Here is an 18,202-nt window from a genome sequence, read left to right as displayed (position 1 = left end):
ACCACCTTGCACTAACCCTAACCACAACCCTACCTCAGCTCCCAACTACGGAGTTTGCATTGTGATGATTGCTACTTCCTATTCTGCTTTATCCTGGTCTAATTTATGGAATGGAATACTCTATTGTCACGTAACAAGACACAGTGAAATTCTTTGCTTGCCTACCCAAGGTATGCAAATAGTTGCTACATAAAGGGCACTGACAAAGTTACAAAGTACCCCCGCGCCAGTTCCTTCTTTGTTCTCCCCCTCCCTCACGGAGGTCCCCCCCCACGTTGTTCTGAGATTAACTGACAATTTATTCTATATTTCTTGTTGTTGTTGTGTCTAACGAGCCTGTAGGGCTGCAACAAGTACAAAATTTCATTGTTAGAAACATAGAAACATAGAAACATAGAAATTAGGTGCAGGAGTAGGCCATTCGGCCCTTCGAGCCTGCACCGCCATTCAATATGATCATGGCTGATCATCCAACTCAGTATCCCGTACCTGCCTTCTCTCCATACCCTCTGATCCCCTTAGCCACAAGGGCCACATCTAACTCCCTCTTAAATATAGCCAATGAACTGGCCTCGACTACCCTCTGTGGCAGGGAGTTCCAGAGATTCACCACTCTCTGTGTGAAAAATGTTCTTCTCATCTCGGTTTTAAAGGATTTCCCCCTTATCCTTAAGCTGTGACCCCTTGTCCTGGACTTCCCCAACATCGGGAGCAATCTTCCTGCATCTAGCCTGTCCAACCCCTTAAGAATTTTGTAAGTTTCTATAAGATCCCCTCTCAATCTCCTAAATTCTAGAGAGTATAAACCAAGTCTATCCAGTCTTTCTTCATAAGACAGTCCTGACATCCCAGGAATCAGTCTGGTGAACCTTCTCTGCACTCCCTCTATGGCAATAATGTCCTTCCTCAGATTTGGAGACCAAAACTGTACGCAATACTCCAGGTGTGGTCTCACCAAGACCCTGTACAACTGCAGTAGAACCTCCCTGCTCCTATACTCAAATCCTTTTGCTATGAAAGCTAACATACCATTCGCTTTCTTCACTGCCTGCTGCACCTGCATGCCCACTTTCAATGACTGGTGTACCATGACACCCAGGTCTCGCTGCATCTCCCCTTTTCCTAGTCGGCCACCATTTAGATAATAGTCTGCTTTCATGTTTTTGCCACCAAAATGGATAACCTCACATTTATTGTTCTGGTACATATTCAGCGCAGTTGGCAGTCTTCACTCACGAACTGTGGGGGACTGTACTACCCCACAATCCCTGCTGCAGCCTCAGTCACAGGGCTTTGAGCTGGGCTTTGATATTACCTGAAAATCTCCCCCGGGCTCTCTCCCCCTTGATACTTTTCATCTCTCCTCTAAGGATCTTACATTGCCCAAGAGATGTTTTGTTAAAATTGCAGAGGAAATTGCTACAGTTGGCTGTGGAGGCCGTCAATGGATATTTTTAAGGCAGAGATCGATCTTGTTTAGTACGGGTGTCAGGGGTAATGGGGAGAAAGCAGGAGAATGGGGTTAGGAGGGAGAGGTAGATCAGCCACTATTGAGTGGCGGAGTAGACTCGATGGGCTGAATGGCCTAATTCTGCTCCTATCGCATGAACTTATGACATAATTTTACTTCGGAGTCACGTGAGTGATTCTGTGAAGAACCCGTTCAGCACGCATGCGCGGCATTACGTTCAGCAGAGCAACAGCGGCACAGCGGGAATCAGGCGCTCCCGCTACGGAGGTGAAAGAACGGACCGTCAGGTAAGCTGAGGTCGGGGGTTTCTTTCACAGGGAGCCTTCTGCTTTCCGGCAGAGAAGAAAGGCTCTAGAACAAACCTGCCCCCCGCTCGACTCCACGGAGGAGCGTTCCATCTGGTGGGGGGGCAGCAACAGAACAGACCTGTCCCCCGCTCGACTCCACGGAGGAGCGTTCCATCTGGGGGGGCAGCAACAAGGCGGTAGGACCGCTTACCGGGCGGTCCACTATTCCCCGACACCGCGTCCGAGCCCAGCCCCGCTAGCGCCTGAGCAGCGAGCTGGAAGTAACGCCACGGAAGAGGCGTCCGGCCGGTGGCTCTGACTTGTCGGACGGGGACGTCTCTCCACCCAGGCGGGGGAGAGACAGTCGCCTGAGTCGCATGGAGCGGCTCTTGGAGCAGGAGCTCCAGCGAGGTGCACCCCAGGAGGGGCGCTCTCGCAGAGGGGGGTCAGGCACTCCCTCCACAGTGCCTTGTGCACTGTCCATTGCTTCCTCCTTTCCAGAGGATAGCTTTGGTGACCAGGACTGGGCTGGTCAAGAACAGGGGCAATGGCTGAAGATCTCAGGAGTATGCAAGGGGTGCAGGAACAGGAAGAGCTGCTAGGTGTGGTGGACCGCTACATGGCAACCCCACGTACAGGAGGCCGTTAAAAGCCTGACGTCAGCCATCACATCGTTTCTCCTCATTCCATGGACAAATACGGAGATGACCACAACCTTCGTAAACAAGTCATAAGACCTGCCATAAAAATCCTACATTGCGGGGTTGTGCATACCCCAGCCACTGAGCCAGACCCACTGCTCTTTGTCAAAAACCTCACAAAGCATATGAAGGACATGAAAGAGGTTTTACAAAACTTTCGGCTCATTATGGCAGGGCCGGGACGAGCAAACCAAAAACAGTCATTCCTACGCAGCAGCACCCCATCGCGTCCATCAGTCAACGTCTACCATATCGGACTGATGAAAGCTCGGGGTCCGCATTCTATCACCGAAAGTCTTCTTTAGACGAGGGCCCAGAGCAGACCCCATGGAAAATGTGCCACCCCCCAACGTCACCGCCACGTCAGACGACGTGCAACACTCGTTGGACCGGCAGGAAACAGAAGAATACCCATAACCATGGAGGTAGGTGGGTCTGGTTCCTACCAGTATATAGAGTAATACTAACACATGGGAGTCTATCACGAGTGATCAGTATATACTCAATGGCATTAGTGAATACAAATATATTCATACTAGAAAAATTGCCACCAGGTCAACATTCACCTCAGAGGGTATTTTTCCCCTCTCCGTTAAAGAAACAAGAGGGACAAGCTGAACTGGTGAGAATAATTACAAAGGGTATCATGGGAAAACATGAACCCTTGCAATTCGTATCAAATATATTTACTAAACCCAAAAAAGATGGTGGATGTTGCATCATCATTGACTTAACTTCACTAGATATGTTTGTTAAGTACATACATTTCAAAATGGAACCGGTTGTTACTGCCAAACACCTAAATTCCAAAGGATACTTCATGGCAAGCATTCATCTTAAGGTTTACTATTTAGTACCATTCACAAGGATCATCGCAGATACCTGAAATGTACCTGGATGGGGCAGTTATAACAGTTTAAAGCGTTACCCAATGGGTTCACATCAGCCCAAGATTGTTCACCAAGACACTAAAACCAGCTCTGACAATATTCAGAAGACAAAAACATATTGTCATGGCATATCTTGATGATATCTTAAATGGTAGGCAAGACCATGGAATTGACTATGTTAGCTGTATCAGCTACCAAACAGTTATTCGAAATCCTGGGATTGTCTTACATGCAGATAAATCTAAGTTGAAGCCATCCACAATCATGGACTACTTGGGCTTCACAATTAATTCAGTCTACGTGACTGTAACATTGCCAAGAGAACGTTTGGCATAGTTTCAGCCTATTATCATCACTAACCCTACGTCAGTTATCCAAACAGATGCCAGTGCTCAAGGCTGGGGAGCAACTAACTCTATATCCAGCACAAGTAATAGATGGACTAACCCAGAGTCATCGTTACCACTTACACTGGGCATTAATTATCTAGAGATGTTGGGTGACTTTTATGGTTTAAAAGCATATGCACAAATATGCATCACTTGCATATACGGTTACAAATAGATAATACTACGGTGGTGGCCTACATTGAATGAATGAATACGTTTATTGTCATTGCACAATACTGTGCAACGAAATTCCATTACATCTCCTCCGGTTAAAAAAAATACAAACACGACAACCATTAACACATATGTACACTTATCAGTAAAAAATAAATAGGTATTTTAAAAGAATTTAAAAGAATTTAAAAGAATTTGGTGGCATTTCTTGGAATTACATTTTGCTTCCCCAGCATTCTCTGTTGGAATTTAGCTCTTTTATCGCACATGGGTAGAAACTATTCTTTAGTCTACCGGTGCGAGCCTTCAGAGTCCTGAATCGCCTCCCAGAGGGTAGCAGAGTAAAAAGGTGGTTGGCACGGTGGGATGTGTCCTGCTTGATATTTGTGGCCCGGCGCAAGCATCGGGCCCTATATATGTCATCCAAGGAGGGCAGTTGGGCGTTTGTAATGTTCTGCGCAGTTTTTATAATTCCCTGCAACGTCCTCCTCTCAGCCACAGTACAGCTAGCAAACCACACCAGGATTCCATAGGAGAGGATACTCTCCACGGCGCATCGGTAGAAGGACAGCAGCAGCGGCTGTGAGACGTTTGCTCTCCGCAGAGACCTCAGGAAATACAGCCGCTGATGTGACTTCTTCACGAGAGTGACAGTGTTCATTTGCCATTTGAGGTCCTGGGAGATGTTTATTCCCAGGAACTTAAAGCCAGTGACTCTCTCCACCATGTCTCCTTTGATGTATAAGGGAGCAGGTTCCTCTCTCCTCTTCCTCCTGAAGTCAACGACCAGCTCTTTTGTCTTTGATGGATTGAGTACCAGGTTGTTTTTGGTACACCAGACAGTCAGTTTTTGGACTTCATCCCTGTAGGCAGATTCGTCGTTGTTGTTTATCAGTCCCACCACAGTCGTGTCGTCCGCAAACTTAATGATCCTGTTTGTACTGTGTGTTGGTATACAGTCATAAGTGCTGAGCGTCAGGACTGGGGAGTAATTGGACCCCATCCTGACAGTCTGTGGGCGATCTGTTAGAAAGTCCTTAATCCATCCGCATGTGTTTGCATTAACACCCAGATCAGACAGTTTGTCCACCATTCTGCTGGGGATGATTTTATTAAATGCAGAACTAAAATCTACAAATAACATCCTCACATATGAGCCAGGACGCTCCAGATGTGTCAGTGCAGAATGTAGAGCTGTGTTGATGGCATCTTCCGTTGACCTATTAGCTCTATACGCAAATTGATGCTGATCCAGGGTGGGTGGGAGTGAGGACTTAATGTGGGCCAGGACCAGCCGTTCAAAACATTTCATCATGGTCGAAGTGAGAGCAACAGGTCTATAGTCATTCAAGCTCTTAATGAATGTTTTTTTGGGTACAGGCACGATGGTAGCAGTCTTAAAGCATTTAGGGACAGTGCACGTTAACAGAGAGAGGTTAAAGATTTTGCTAAAAACCTCCGCTAACTGGTCTGCACAGTCCCGCAATACTCTCCCTGGGATGCCATCTGGTCCAGCAGCCTTCCTGGGGTTGACCCTGCGGAGTGTTCTTCTGACGTCCTCCGTACTCACAGCGAGTGGCGGGTTGTCAGTGCTGGGTGCGGCTGCAGGTGCAGGCTCTACCTGCAGCATTAACCATATGGGCGGCATAAAATCGGTATCATGCGACAAGTTGGTTAACACAATTTGGCAATGGTGTGTCCAAAGACATATTTGGCTATCAGCAACTTACCTGCCAGGTAAGCTAAATACAGTGGCAGACACCAGGTCACGTAAATTTAATGACAACATCGAATGGATGTTAAAACCCAAAAAAAAAATTTCGCAAAAGTTATCAAGCAATATGGCACGCCAGATATTGATTTATTTGCATCAAGGCTAAATCACCAGGTACCTATGTATGTCGCTTGGGAACCAGACCCCGAGGCAGCAGCGGTAGATGCGTTCGCGCTGGATTTGGGAAATTCTTCTTCTATGCATTCCCTCCCTTCTGCCTCATCAGTCGGGGACTACGCACAATACAAATGGACTCTCCTTCAGGTATTTTGATAGTACCCGACTGGCCTACACAGCCACGGTTCCCAATACTCCATGACATGGTTGTTGAAACTCCGATGGTATTACCCAGTGACCCAGAGTTATTAACACCCAGTGTCGGGCACAAGCCACCCGTGCCATGAACAAATCAAACTCCTGGGTTGCAGATTCTGCACAAACCACTTCTGGGACTGGGATTATCAGAACAAACCGTCGACACCATGTCACCATCCCTCCGAACATCCACTAAAAAACAGCACTTGTTCAGCATCAAAAAATGGGAGAAGTACTGCTTGGATACAGGGACCACCTACTTAACCGCTACAGTTACCAACGTACTGGAATTCCTGGCGAACCTTCACCACGATGAAGGACATCAGCTACAGAGCCATTCAACACAGCTAGAAGTGCCCTGCCTGTCTATTTAAAACCAGCTCCAGGACAACAGGCCATGGGGTCCCACCCGCTGGTGGTCAAACTAATGAAGGGTATTTACAACTCTAACCCCCTAGACCAAGGTACACCCATATATGGGATGTCAGTGTGGTCCTGACATACCTCAGGGGATGGCCACCAGCCAGATCCCTCAACCTGGAACAATCTATGCTCAAAAACACTCATGTTGATGGCACTTGTATCTGCACAGAGGGTCCAGTCACTACACCTATTGCGACTGGACAGCATGCTCACAGCTCCAGACCAGATCTCTGTCGTTATCCAGAGACTGATCAAACAGAGCAGACCAGGAACACCTAATCCAGTCGTGGAATTCCAGGCTTACCCGCCAGAACCACGGTTATGTGCCATGACCCACCTACTATCCTACATAGACACAACCAAAATATTAGAGGGAGAAGAAAAGCCTTGTGGGTCAGTCATAAAAAACCTTATGGTCGGGTGGCGAGCCAAACCATTGCGAGATGGCTCAAGCAGGTGTTAGAAACTGCTGGGATAAACACTAACATGTACAAATTTTATTCCACCCGGGCAGCATCCACGTCGACGGCTAAAAGAATGGACGTGCTTATAGACCACATCCTGGCTACAGCAGGATGGTGGGGGGAAAGACCGTTCAGAAATTCTATAATAAGCCTTTGGCAAAACCTGTTTTATTTGCAGAAAAGATTTTACAGACTGCAAATATTTAATTTAAGCCCAGGGGAGCAATTTAATTTCTTTGTTGTTATTGTTAAAAAATACCATTGTGTTTTTCTACAAACAGATTCATTGGTTGATTACGATAACACACTTCCTCCCTCAAGGACTTCGGCAGTGCGTGAAATAATACCTGTTACACGGTTTGAAATCACAGAGCTTTGAAGTCTTCACGTAGTCACTCACGTGACTCCGAAGTAAAATAGTAAGATTAAACGAGAACTTACCAGTTTGAAGTTTGATCTGTATTTTATGAGGAGTTACGATGAGGGATTACGTGCCCTCCGCTCCTACCCTCAATAATATGGGTCAAACTGATAAACTGATGTCTCCTTGTCTTTACTATGTTTACTTCAATAACTGTGTCTATCTGTGATTCCACACCGCTGCTTTGAAGTATGCCGCGCATGCGTGCTGAGCGGGTTCTTCACGTAATCCCTCATCGTAACTCCTCATAAAATACAGATCAAACTTCAAACTGGTAAGTTCTCGTTTAATCTTACTATTTTATCTGGTTTAGTTGAATTTTAAGCTTGCTATTGATGTTTGACTGAACTGAGATCTCTACATGGATTGAAAGGGCGTTGCTGAATTGTTGGTCTTGTTCCCGGCTATCTTTCAGCTGACCCACCGTTCAGTGCTTTGCCAGCGGTGATTGGTGCTGCCGTGGTCGGGATGCTGGTTGCCGTTGCCGGGACCATGTTGCTGTTTCGCTACGTTATACGGAACCGTGAAAACATTCCATGTAAGTAACTAACATCCTGCTTGCACATAAATTACTTTCAGAACTACGGGCGGCGCAGTGGCGCAGCGGTCGAGTTGCTGCCTCACAGCGCCAGAGATCAGGGTTCGATCCTGACTACGGGTACTGTCTGTACGGAGTCTGTACATTCTCCCCATGACTGCATGGGTTTTCACCGAGATCTTCGGTTTCCTCCCACACGCTCCAAAGAATCCATGGTAGAATCTGGTGGACATGATAGGAATGGGAAGAGAATAAAGAAAAGGGAATTAATATGGGATTAGTGTAGCTGGGTGGTTGATATTGATATTGGTATGATTTATTCTTATTATGTGTCTAGCGATCACCCTGTCCACCAGCACTATCAGATCACCCTATCCACCAGCAACACTAGGGACAATTTACCAGAGACCCAGGTTCGATTCTGACCTCAGGTACTGTCTGTGTGGAGTTTGTATGTTCTCTCTGTGACTGCGTGAGTGTCCTCTGGCTCCTGTTCACTCCCAAAGAGGCCCAGGTTTGGAGGTTAAGTGACCTCTTTGAAATTGCCCCTGGTGTGACGGGAGTGGATGAAAAAGTTGGATAACATAGAACTAATGTGAACAGGTAATTGATGGTCAGCATGGACTTGGTGGGCAGAAGGGCCTGTTTCCACAAAAGTAACAAAACTAAACGAAGCACTGGTTCACAACGCCAAAGACCCGGGTTAGATCCTGACCTTGGGTGCTGTCTGTGCAGAGTCTGCACGTTCTCCCTGTGAGCACGTGGGTTTCCTCTGGGTACACTAGTTTCCTCCCACATCACCAGGACATGTGGGTTTGTTGGGTTAATTGAAGTCAATAAATTGCCCCTGGTGTGTAGGTGCATGGTAGAATCTGGTGGACACGATAGGAATGGGAAGAGAATAAAGAAAAGGGAATTAATATGGGATTAGTGTAGATGGGTGGTTGATGGTATTGATATTGGTATAGATTTATTATTATTATTATGTGTCTAGAAATCACCCTGTACACTCGCACTATCCTACACACTAGGGACAATTTACAATATTACTGAAGCAAATTAACCTACAAACCTGCAAGTCTTTAGAGTGTGGGAGGAAACCGGAGCACCCGGAGAAAACAATAGGTCACCAGGAGAACGTACAAACTCCATACAGACAGCGCCCGTAATTAGGATTGAACCCATGTCTCTGACGCTCCAAGACAGCAACTCTACCACTGCGCCACTGGTTAGATGGAGGGTAATGACCAAGATCCTATTGCGGAGCAAGATAGACCACTCCTGTTAAATGCAATGGGCTGACGTATAGTATGCAATGGAACGGAACGTGGGCCTTTTTTTCATCCATTTCCGTAACCAGACCCGACCCGACCCGCAGTGTAATCAACGTTGCGGGGGAACAGTTTGTGTTAATAAATTATAATTCTGAAAATGAGGAGAAGATTTTTACCAAATAACTTTTATTTTTACGAGGATGTTTCCATAACCAGCTCCCGTCTCCGCACTAGTATCCTATGGTATCTTTGGTGCGGAGATGGAAGCCGGTTACGGAAATGGGGCCGAAAATTACCCATGACCGTACTACGTCTTTTTCGTCGAATGGACTATCTTGCTCGCTATAGGATCTTTGGTAATGACTGAGAGAAAGAAAGAACTGTTTGGAAATGATACATTTTCAAGTGAAAGCCGGTATTAATCCAAATGACTAGGTTGTTCCATAATATTGACCATTAACTTCACAAGCAGCTGCTGTATTTTCTACAATTGCAGCCTAAACACTTTATACATCTAAAGCACATTGAATTAAACAAAATAAGTTTGTTATCAGATCTTTGCATACCAACATTGTTCCCTTAACTAATTCATGGATTATATTGAGACGTTGGTACTTTTTAATGGTTGATTATCTCTTCCCCCCAGGGTTACATGACCTGCTGTTTCAACAGTAAGTATATCACCTTACATATGCCTTGGAGTGCCAGACTGTATATTTTTCACAATGCATCACAGCTTGGTTTGGGAACAGCTCCATCTAAGACTGCAAAAAATTGCAGCAAATTGTGGATGCAGCTCAGACCATCACTCAAACCAACCTCCCTTCTATTGACTCCATTTATAGACAATAGACAATCGACAATAGGTGCAAAAGTAGGCCATTCGGCCCTTTGAGCCAGCAGCGCCATTCACTGTGATGATGGCTGATCATCCACAATCAGCACTCCATTCCTGCCTCCGCTATCTCTAAGAGTTCTATTTAACTCTCTCTTGAAAGCATCCAGAGAATTGGCCTTCACTGCCTTCTGAGGCAGAGAATTCTACAGATTCACAGCCCTCTGTGTGAAAAAGATTTTCCTCATCTCCGTTGTAAATGGCTACCCCTTATTCTTAAACTGTAGCACTTGGTGCTGGACTCCCCCAACATCGGGAACATGTTTCCTGCCTCAAGCGTGTCCAAACCCTTAATAATCTTATATGTTTCAATAAGATATCCTCTCATCCTTCTAAATTCCAGTGTATACCAGCCCAGTCGCTCCATTCCTTCAACATATGACAGTCCAGCTATCCCGGGAATTAACCTTGTGAACCTAGGCTGCATTTATACCTTACACTGCCCTCGGCAAGGCCAGCAGCATAACCAAGGACGAGTCGCACCCCGGCCAATCCCTCTTCTCCCCTCTCCCATCAGGCAAAAGTATAGATGTGTGAAAACGCACAGGGACAGTTTCTTCTCAGCTGTTATCAGGCAACTGAATCATCCTACCACAACCAGAGAGCAGTGCTGAACTACTATCTACCTCTTTGGTCACCCTTGCACTAAACGTTATTCCCTTGTTATTCGATTGTCTGTGGAATTCTCTGCCTCAGAGGGCGGTGGAGGCAGGTTCTCTGGATGCTTTCAAGAGAGAGCTGGATAGGGCTCTTAAAAATAGTGGAGTCAGGGGATAAGGGGAGAAGGCAGGCATGGGGTACTGATTGGGGATGATCAGCCATGATCACATTGAATGGCGGTGCTGGCTTGAAGGGCCGAATGGCCTACCCCTGCACCTATTGTCTATTGTCTATTGTCTTATCATGTATTTATACACTGTAAATTGCTCGATTGTAATCATGTATTGACTTTCTGCTAACTGGATAGCACGTAACAAAAGCTTTTGACTGTACCTCGGTACACGTGACAATAAACTAAACTAAACCAAATTAACCAAGTATTCAGCTCTTCTGGCTGGCCTGGAAAGGTCTCTTCATGGCTCTCTCTGGGTGCCACTCAAAGCTTAGATTTCTCTTGAGAACTTCCATTATCCTTCTGTATCCACAATCTATTTTTAGGGATAATTCTCACTCTGAACACCCTTGTGTGTGAAATGAGCACTTCTGTATTCCACTCCTGATCCAGCTGTTCCTGGTTTTCTTCCTTCTGTATTCCCTCTCAGTGGGAACATTACGTTTCATTCACTCTATTAAATCCCCACTCAATGAATGATCCTTCAATCTGCCGTAATCAAAGGACGATAAGCCACCGCATTTGAACCACCTGTTCCCGTTTAACCCTTTAATCCTTGCTATTATTCCAGCAGAATGATATTCCAGTGACCACTTGTGGCTGAGGTGCTGATTGTCCTGTTCTGCTGAATGGTACAGTGGAGCCGTTCACCATAATGCAGCAATTCTGCGTCGATAATTCCCCCCCTCCTTGCCTGCAGTGGCCGAAGTGGTTGCCTGCTAAATATCAATGTTATCAAAGATTATGTAGCAGGAAAATGTTACAGAGATATTTTACAATGTGACTGAGAGAACCTTTTGAGCTGATTGTTGACGATCTATGTAAGGAATGTTGCTGGCTAGGAAGCTGAAATGTGATTTTGTAGATAGTGGCTATAACTAATTGATTACGGAATTATTTAATTACGGAAAAGGATTGAATATCCCAGAAATCCAGAATTAAGTCGCAATATCATAAGATAAGATCTGACAGCAGTTGACTGGGAACAGACTGGGAACAGATGCCTGAAGATTGGTCCACATCCACCAATTTGGAGTTCTTCAAAACTGAAATATTATTCGAGTTCAGCTTAGTTTATTGTCACGTGTACCGAGGTATAGCGAAGAGCTTTTGTTGCGTGCGAACCAGTCAGTGGAAAGACATGATTACAACTGAGCCATCCACAGTGTGCAGATACATGATAAAGGGAATAATATGCGTAACGTTTTTAGTGCAAGATATAGCCCAGGAAAGACCAATGTATTTCCAGGAGGGTGAAACGTATGGACAGCTAGCCCAAGCCCAAGGGAAATGTGGTCATCGAGAGATGTTGAGAGCTGAATAAAGAACATAAAATCTTGTACATCTACAGAAATGAAAACTGAGAAAGCTCTTTAGATGTATAGAAATTGCATGGAGGATTTCAAATAGAAATGGGTCATTGAGGGAGAATGAGATGTCACTTGCGGATAAGATTAAGGAAAATCCCAAAGCGTTATATAACTACAGTAAGGCCAAAACAATAATCAGAGATAGAGTAGAGCTTCATTAGGGAATAAAGTGACAATATAGTACAAGTTTATTTTGACATTCATACTACAATAAAAATACTTTGTCAGTGTGCTATCTTTATGGTAGACTACCTGTACAATGATCAGGTGTGCAGGAAGGAACTGCAGATTTAAACCAAAGATAGACACAAAAAGCTGGAGTAACTCAGCGGGACAGGCAGCATCTCTGTCTAAAGAAGGGTCTCGACCCGTAAAGTCACCCATTCCTTCTCTCCAGAGATGCTGCCTGTCCTGCTGAATTTTTGTGTCTAACTTCTTGTACTTAACGGTCAGCGTTTCTTTACTGCATAATTCTATAACTATAACTCCATGATATAGGTTTATAAAAGAGATCTATAAAGATTTTATACAAATCACAAATATGATTGAAGGAACCTACCTGTAAAGGAGAAGCATTGTGCAGATGTAATTATTTTAAAGGGTCAGTTGAAGGGAAGGCTCTGCATGGGTATTTTTGTGCCTGATGCTGAGTTGAAATGTTGCCAATGAATAGAGATGGTCTTAACCCTCAATAACATTCCACCTTGCTTTCCACCAACCTCCTAGTGAACTGCAGGAGCAGATTAACTTGCCGGAGGACGCTGAGGTTGCGTTGCCATCCGAGGGAGATGATCCTGAGGTTGCGTTGCCATCCGAAGGACAAGATGCTGAGGCCAGCAGGGAACAGGCGGAAGGTATCAGATGGATTTTCTATCTCCTTTTTTTGTCTCCTTTGGTCCCATCGGTTCTCGACATGAGGAATGGGCAACTGATCTCCAGAAGCTGCCCTCAAACTGGCCTTGGTTGACTCCTCTCCATCGTAGCTCCTTTCTAAAGCACAAATGCGTTTTGGGCAGCACTGTGGCGCAGCGGTAGAGTTGCTGCCTCAAAACACCAGGGACCCGGGTTCGATCCTGACCTCGGGCGCTGTCTGTGTGGAGTTTGCATGTTCTTCCCTATGACTGCGTGGGTTTCCTTTGGGTTCTCCAGTTTCCTCCCACATCCCAAAGACGTGTGTGTTTGTGGCTCAATTGGCTTCCTTAAATTGTCCTTAGTGGTAGGGTGGAATTAGTGTACTGTTTGCTGGTCGGTGCAGACTCGGTGGTTGAAGGGCCTGTTTCCACACTGCATCTCTAAACTAAACTAAAATACTGGAGGAAGTCAACGGGTCAGACAGCATCTGAGGAGGGAATGGGCAGACAAAGTTTTGGATCAGAACCCTTCTTTAGTCTGAAGAAGAGTCCGGCCCGAAGCATTGTCTGTTCATTCCTTCCCCAGATGCTGCCTGACCCGTTGAGTTCCTCCAGCACTTTGTGTTTTGCTGGTAATCCCAGATCCTGCAGTTTCTTGTGTCTCAGCTCCTATCTAGCTCTGTGAGGGAGAAGTCTGTAACACGTTCGCTCAGACCCATGTCAGACGCTCTCAGCTATGCCTGCTGAGGACCAGACCCCCCTGAAAGAAGATCAAAGCAACATACCTTCATCCAATTGCCATGGAGAATTTTCCTCTGGTTGCAGTTGGGAAAATGGTGCATGTTTCTATTGAGAGACATCGATCATAATCTGGAAGCCCAGAGTTAATACATTTTTTGGAAAGATGCATTAGTTCACAATATCTGATCCAATCTTCCAAATGCTGTATAAATAGTGGCCCAGCAATTAATCCGATGTCGGGCTATAGGCTGAAATTTCTCCGGTAGGTGGTGGACCTCATTCCAGATCTATCCATGAATCTGGAAGCATGTGTTTGCAAACTTCTGGACTTCTTGCCTGATGGGAGAGGGGAGAATGTGCTAACAGTTTTACTCTAAACCTGCAGAGTCCAGTCCCGGAGCTTCGGGAGAGGAGCCAGGCACCGCAGAAGCTACCATCGAGCCTCCAGTCAATGATGAGCAGGATGAGGCTGCAGCAACTGAGCCACCAGCGTCCTGAGGGTTGGAGATGGAGCCGCTGGAGTTTCATCGCCATTGTGGAGCACCAAAACCTTCATAAAGTCTCAATAGTTCGTCGCTCGATTAATTTGAAAACAACACACGTAAAATAAACATCATATGAGCTCAATTGTTTCTGATCCAGTACTGCCTGGCAACTAGAAAGAATGACCATTGTCTGTCCTTTACGGTGGCGTATTGGTGCAGTTGCTCCCTCACAGCGCCAGAGACCCGGGTCATCCTCATCTCGGGTGCTGCCTGGGTGGAGTTTGCACGTTCTCCCCGTGACCGCGTGGGTTTTCCCCAGGTGCTCCGGTTTCTTCCCACATTCCGAAGACGCGTAGGTTTGTAGGTTGATTGTCTCCTGTAAGTTGTGCACAGTGTGTAGGATAGAACTAGCCAATGGGTGATCGCTGGTCGGCATGGACTCGGTGGGCCGAATGGCCCGTTTCCATGCTGTCTCTCTAAAACTAAAACTAATGCTAAACTAGGGACGAATTTCCCAGCTTGCTATTTTGATCAGGAGTGCAGGGCCATCTCTAACTGGCTCATTACCCGCCCATTCTGCTCCTTGTACATTCTCCAGTAGACGCCTTGGTTGCTGCCCCCATTGTTTTTAGTGGGATCTTTGATGACATCTGATTCCCATGATGGTTTGTGCCAGACATCATTTTCTTTCGGGAATTGCTATTGGTAGCATTGCAAGGGAAAACATTAACGGAATAATCAGGGGAGGTAGGGTAGCTCAGCTGTAACATTCCGATCGATATCCTCGGAGAAAACCTATGCGGTAACAGGGAGAATGTGAAAATGTCACACAGACAGCACCTGTTGCCAGGGTTGAACCTTGGTTCCCTGAGAACCCCGTTGAATCCTGCTTACAGGTGCTGTCTGTGTGGAGTTTGCTTGTACCAGGTGGCCCCTTGACCTCTGGTGAGGCAGTAACTCTGCTGCATTCCCATGAACTCCCCCCAGACTCTAAGACTCACTGGGGACAATTTACAGCAGCCCACCAACCCACCAACTTGCACTTCTCTGGGATGTGGGAGGAAACCAGAGCACCCAGAGGAAGCCCACAGGGTTGCAGGGGAAGCTTCTGCAGATGCACCATAGCAAACATCCTGTTAGGTTGCATCACATTCTGCCTAAGACCCCTGAAATTGAAGAGAGTAGTTGCAGAGAGTAGTAGATGTGGCCCAGTCCACCAGACTGGCCAGACTTCCCACCATTGACTCCATCTACACCCAGGCTACCTCATCAAAGCAATCAACATAATCAAATACCCACTCCCCGGTCATTCTTTCGTCTCCCTGCTTCATCTGACAGAAGGTACAGAAGCTTGAAAGCACGCACCACAGACTCAGGAACAGCTTCTGCCCCTCTGTGATCAAGCTTCTACATGGCCCTTCCACAAGCTAGGGTACTGATCCAGTCATCTCTCGACCCCATTGTGAACATTGGACTGAGTTTATGGAACTGATTTGGATTTGGATTTGGATTCATTTATTGTCATTGTCTTCAATTAAGAGACAACAAAATACTATTTTCCTTAGTCATACAAGTAAAAAAACACAAAACACAGCCCACAACACAAACATCCCCACAGCGGCACCAAAGTTCCCCACTGTGAGGGAAGGAACCAAAATCCAGTCAACCTCCTCACTGATGTTCCCCAATGTTCACCCGTGGTCGGGGCCTCCCGATCCCTCCGCAGTTACGCTACGGGCGGCCTGATGTTCAGGCCCTCTCGCCGGAAATCATGGAACCCCGATGGCGAAAGGTAGAACATCCTCAGCGGCCTGGACCTCTAAATCAGCCACCTCCCACCGGAGTCCGCGGCTCCCGATGTCCACAGGCCGAGCTGGGCGGAGATTCACGCTGGCGACTCCCGACAAAGGGTCCCAGGACTCCGCGATGTTAGTCAGCCCCGCAACCACAGCTCCGCGATATCGATGCAGCAGGCCCAACACTCTGGAGCTCCAAACGGCAATCCCAGGTAAGGACTTGCCCGCTCCGCGATGTATCCAGTGCTGCGTTGCCGCTGCTAAAGCTGTGGTCTGGTCCCGGCAGGAAAGGCCGCGCCAATCCAGCTGGTAGGCCACGAGGAGGGGGGCGAGAACGCGACTTGGATAACAGTTGCATCCTCGCCAGGAAGTGACTGAAGGATGGTTTCCCCCTTGCCATACCCTCTTCCCCCCCACATAAAACACCAAAGAAAAAAACTAAAGAACATACTTTAAACATAAATAAAAAAGATACCAACTGATGCGCTAGAATGCTGAGAACTAAAGGGGTAGGTATTTAGAACGGAGATGAGGAAAAACGTTTTCACTCAGAGAGTTGTGAATCTGTGGAATTCTCTGCCTCAGAAGGCAGTGGAGGCCAATTATCTGGATGTTCTCAAGAGAGAGTTGGATAGAGCTCTTAAAGATAGCGGAGTCAGGGGATATGGTGAGAAGGTAGGAACGGGGTATTGAATGTGGATGATGAGCCATGATCACAGTGAATGGCAGTGCTGGCTCGAAGGGCCGAATGGCCTACTCCTGCACCTATTGTCTATTGTTTATTGTCTAACTATATTCTGCACTTTCTATCTTAGCCTTTGCTCTACCTGTTGTACTTTGATTTGATTGTATGTATGTATAGTATTATCTGATCTGCTTTAATAGCAGGCAAAACAAAGCTTTTCACTGTACCTCAGTACACATGACAATAATAAACATAAACCTAAATATGTGCAGACTCCACACAATCAGTAAATTCATACTATGCATAAGGGCAATCATAAATAATTACAAAACTGCGACAATTGCAGTGTAGGAATAGCAGACTTCACCGAGGCAGTACACTAGGGGGCGCCATGTTTCAAGCACCATCTTGTGGTCTTCAGTCAAGTTGTTAAGGGCCTGTCCCACTTGGCCGTCATTCGCGCGCCATTTCCGCGACCTGCTAGCGTGCTGGTAGCGCGTGGGTAGCGCGTGGGTAGCACGGGACGGGTGCATGGAGTGGTGTGGAGGAGTGTGGACTTCGGCCTGCACACAATCTTCGCGCGCCACCGGCCTGTGGCGTAACTGACGGCCAAGGTGGGACTGGCCCGAGATCCTGGCGCGGCGCAAAGTCTCACCTCCAGCAGCAGCAGAAGCAGGCAAACGATCGCCGAGCTCGGCCTGGGGCTCACGGCCGTTGTGGATCCAGATCCGCCCCCTCCCCTACTCCCAGAGCGGGGCCAAGATGATTGGAGATAGACACAAAATGCTGGAGTAACTCAGCGGGACCGGCAGCATCTCTGGAGAGAAGCAATGGGTGATGTTTCGGGTCAAGACCCTTCTTCAGACTGAAGAAGTGCCTCGACCCGAAACATCATCCATTCCTTCTCTCCAGAGATGCTGCCGGTCCCGCTGAGTTACTCCAGCATTTTGTGTCTATCTCCAAATGACGTCACGTGCTCCAGACGGCTGTGCGGACGCATGATGACGCGCACGACCGTCGCACGTCAGTCACTACTGGCCTGTCGCGTAAATGACGGCCAAGTGGGACAGGCCCTTAACTATAATATGTAGTCTTATCATGGCCCTAATGTCCCATTGTCCTGGCAGACAATGGGCCATTAAGGCCATGGTAAGACTACGGGTCGGTGTTGCAGGGAGCTCACGACTGGGATAACTTTCAAAATTCTGTACCAGGTGGCCCCTTCACCTCTGGTGAGGTCCAGAGACCTCATCTCAGGCATTGATTGTCTCTAAATCTCATCAGAATTACGGTTTGCTCTCTGAATAAAATAAGACATTGTTACCCACACACTCACCGCTGATGATTAACCGTTGAATATGTAACCAAATACCACGAAAACAAACTGAATAAATGATTTAGCAAAATAGCTCAGTGTATTATTTGT

At 46.7% G+C, this 18,202-nt stretch overlaps 1 protein-coding gene across 1 annotated transcript in view; it reads left to right on the top strand.

Annotated features, from left to right (window-relative positions):
- Positions 1-14,308, top strand: part of vsig10l2 (V-set and immunoglobulin domain containing 10 like 2) — an 89,784-nt gene extending 75,476 nt beyond the window's left edge. The window contains exons 10-13 of the mRNA XM_033049548.1: positions 7,725-7,847; positions 9,768-9,792; positions 12,945-13,072; positions 14,196-14,308. Of these exons, the coding sequence (XP_032905439.1) occupies positions 7,725-7,847; positions 9,768-9,792; positions 12,945-13,072; positions 14,196-14,308 (389 nt within the window). The remainder of the gene's footprint in view (positions 1-7,724; positions 7,848-9,767; positions 9,793-12,944; positions 13,073-14,195) is intronic.
- The last annotated feature ends 3,894 nt before the right edge of the window (positions 14,309-18,202 follow it).

This window comes from Amblyraja radiata, chromosome 33, assembly GCF_010909765.2.
Source record: "Amblyraja radiata isolate CabotCenter1 chromosome 33, sAmbRad1.1.pri, whole genome shotgun sequence".
In the NCBI taxonomy this organism is placed as follows: Eukaryota; Metazoa; Chordata; class Chondrichthyes; order Rajiformes; family Rajidae; genus Amblyraja; species Amblyraja radiata.
The sequence above is the reverse complement of the archived record's forward strand: the minus strand, read 5'-3'. Positions and strand labels throughout refer to the sequence as shown.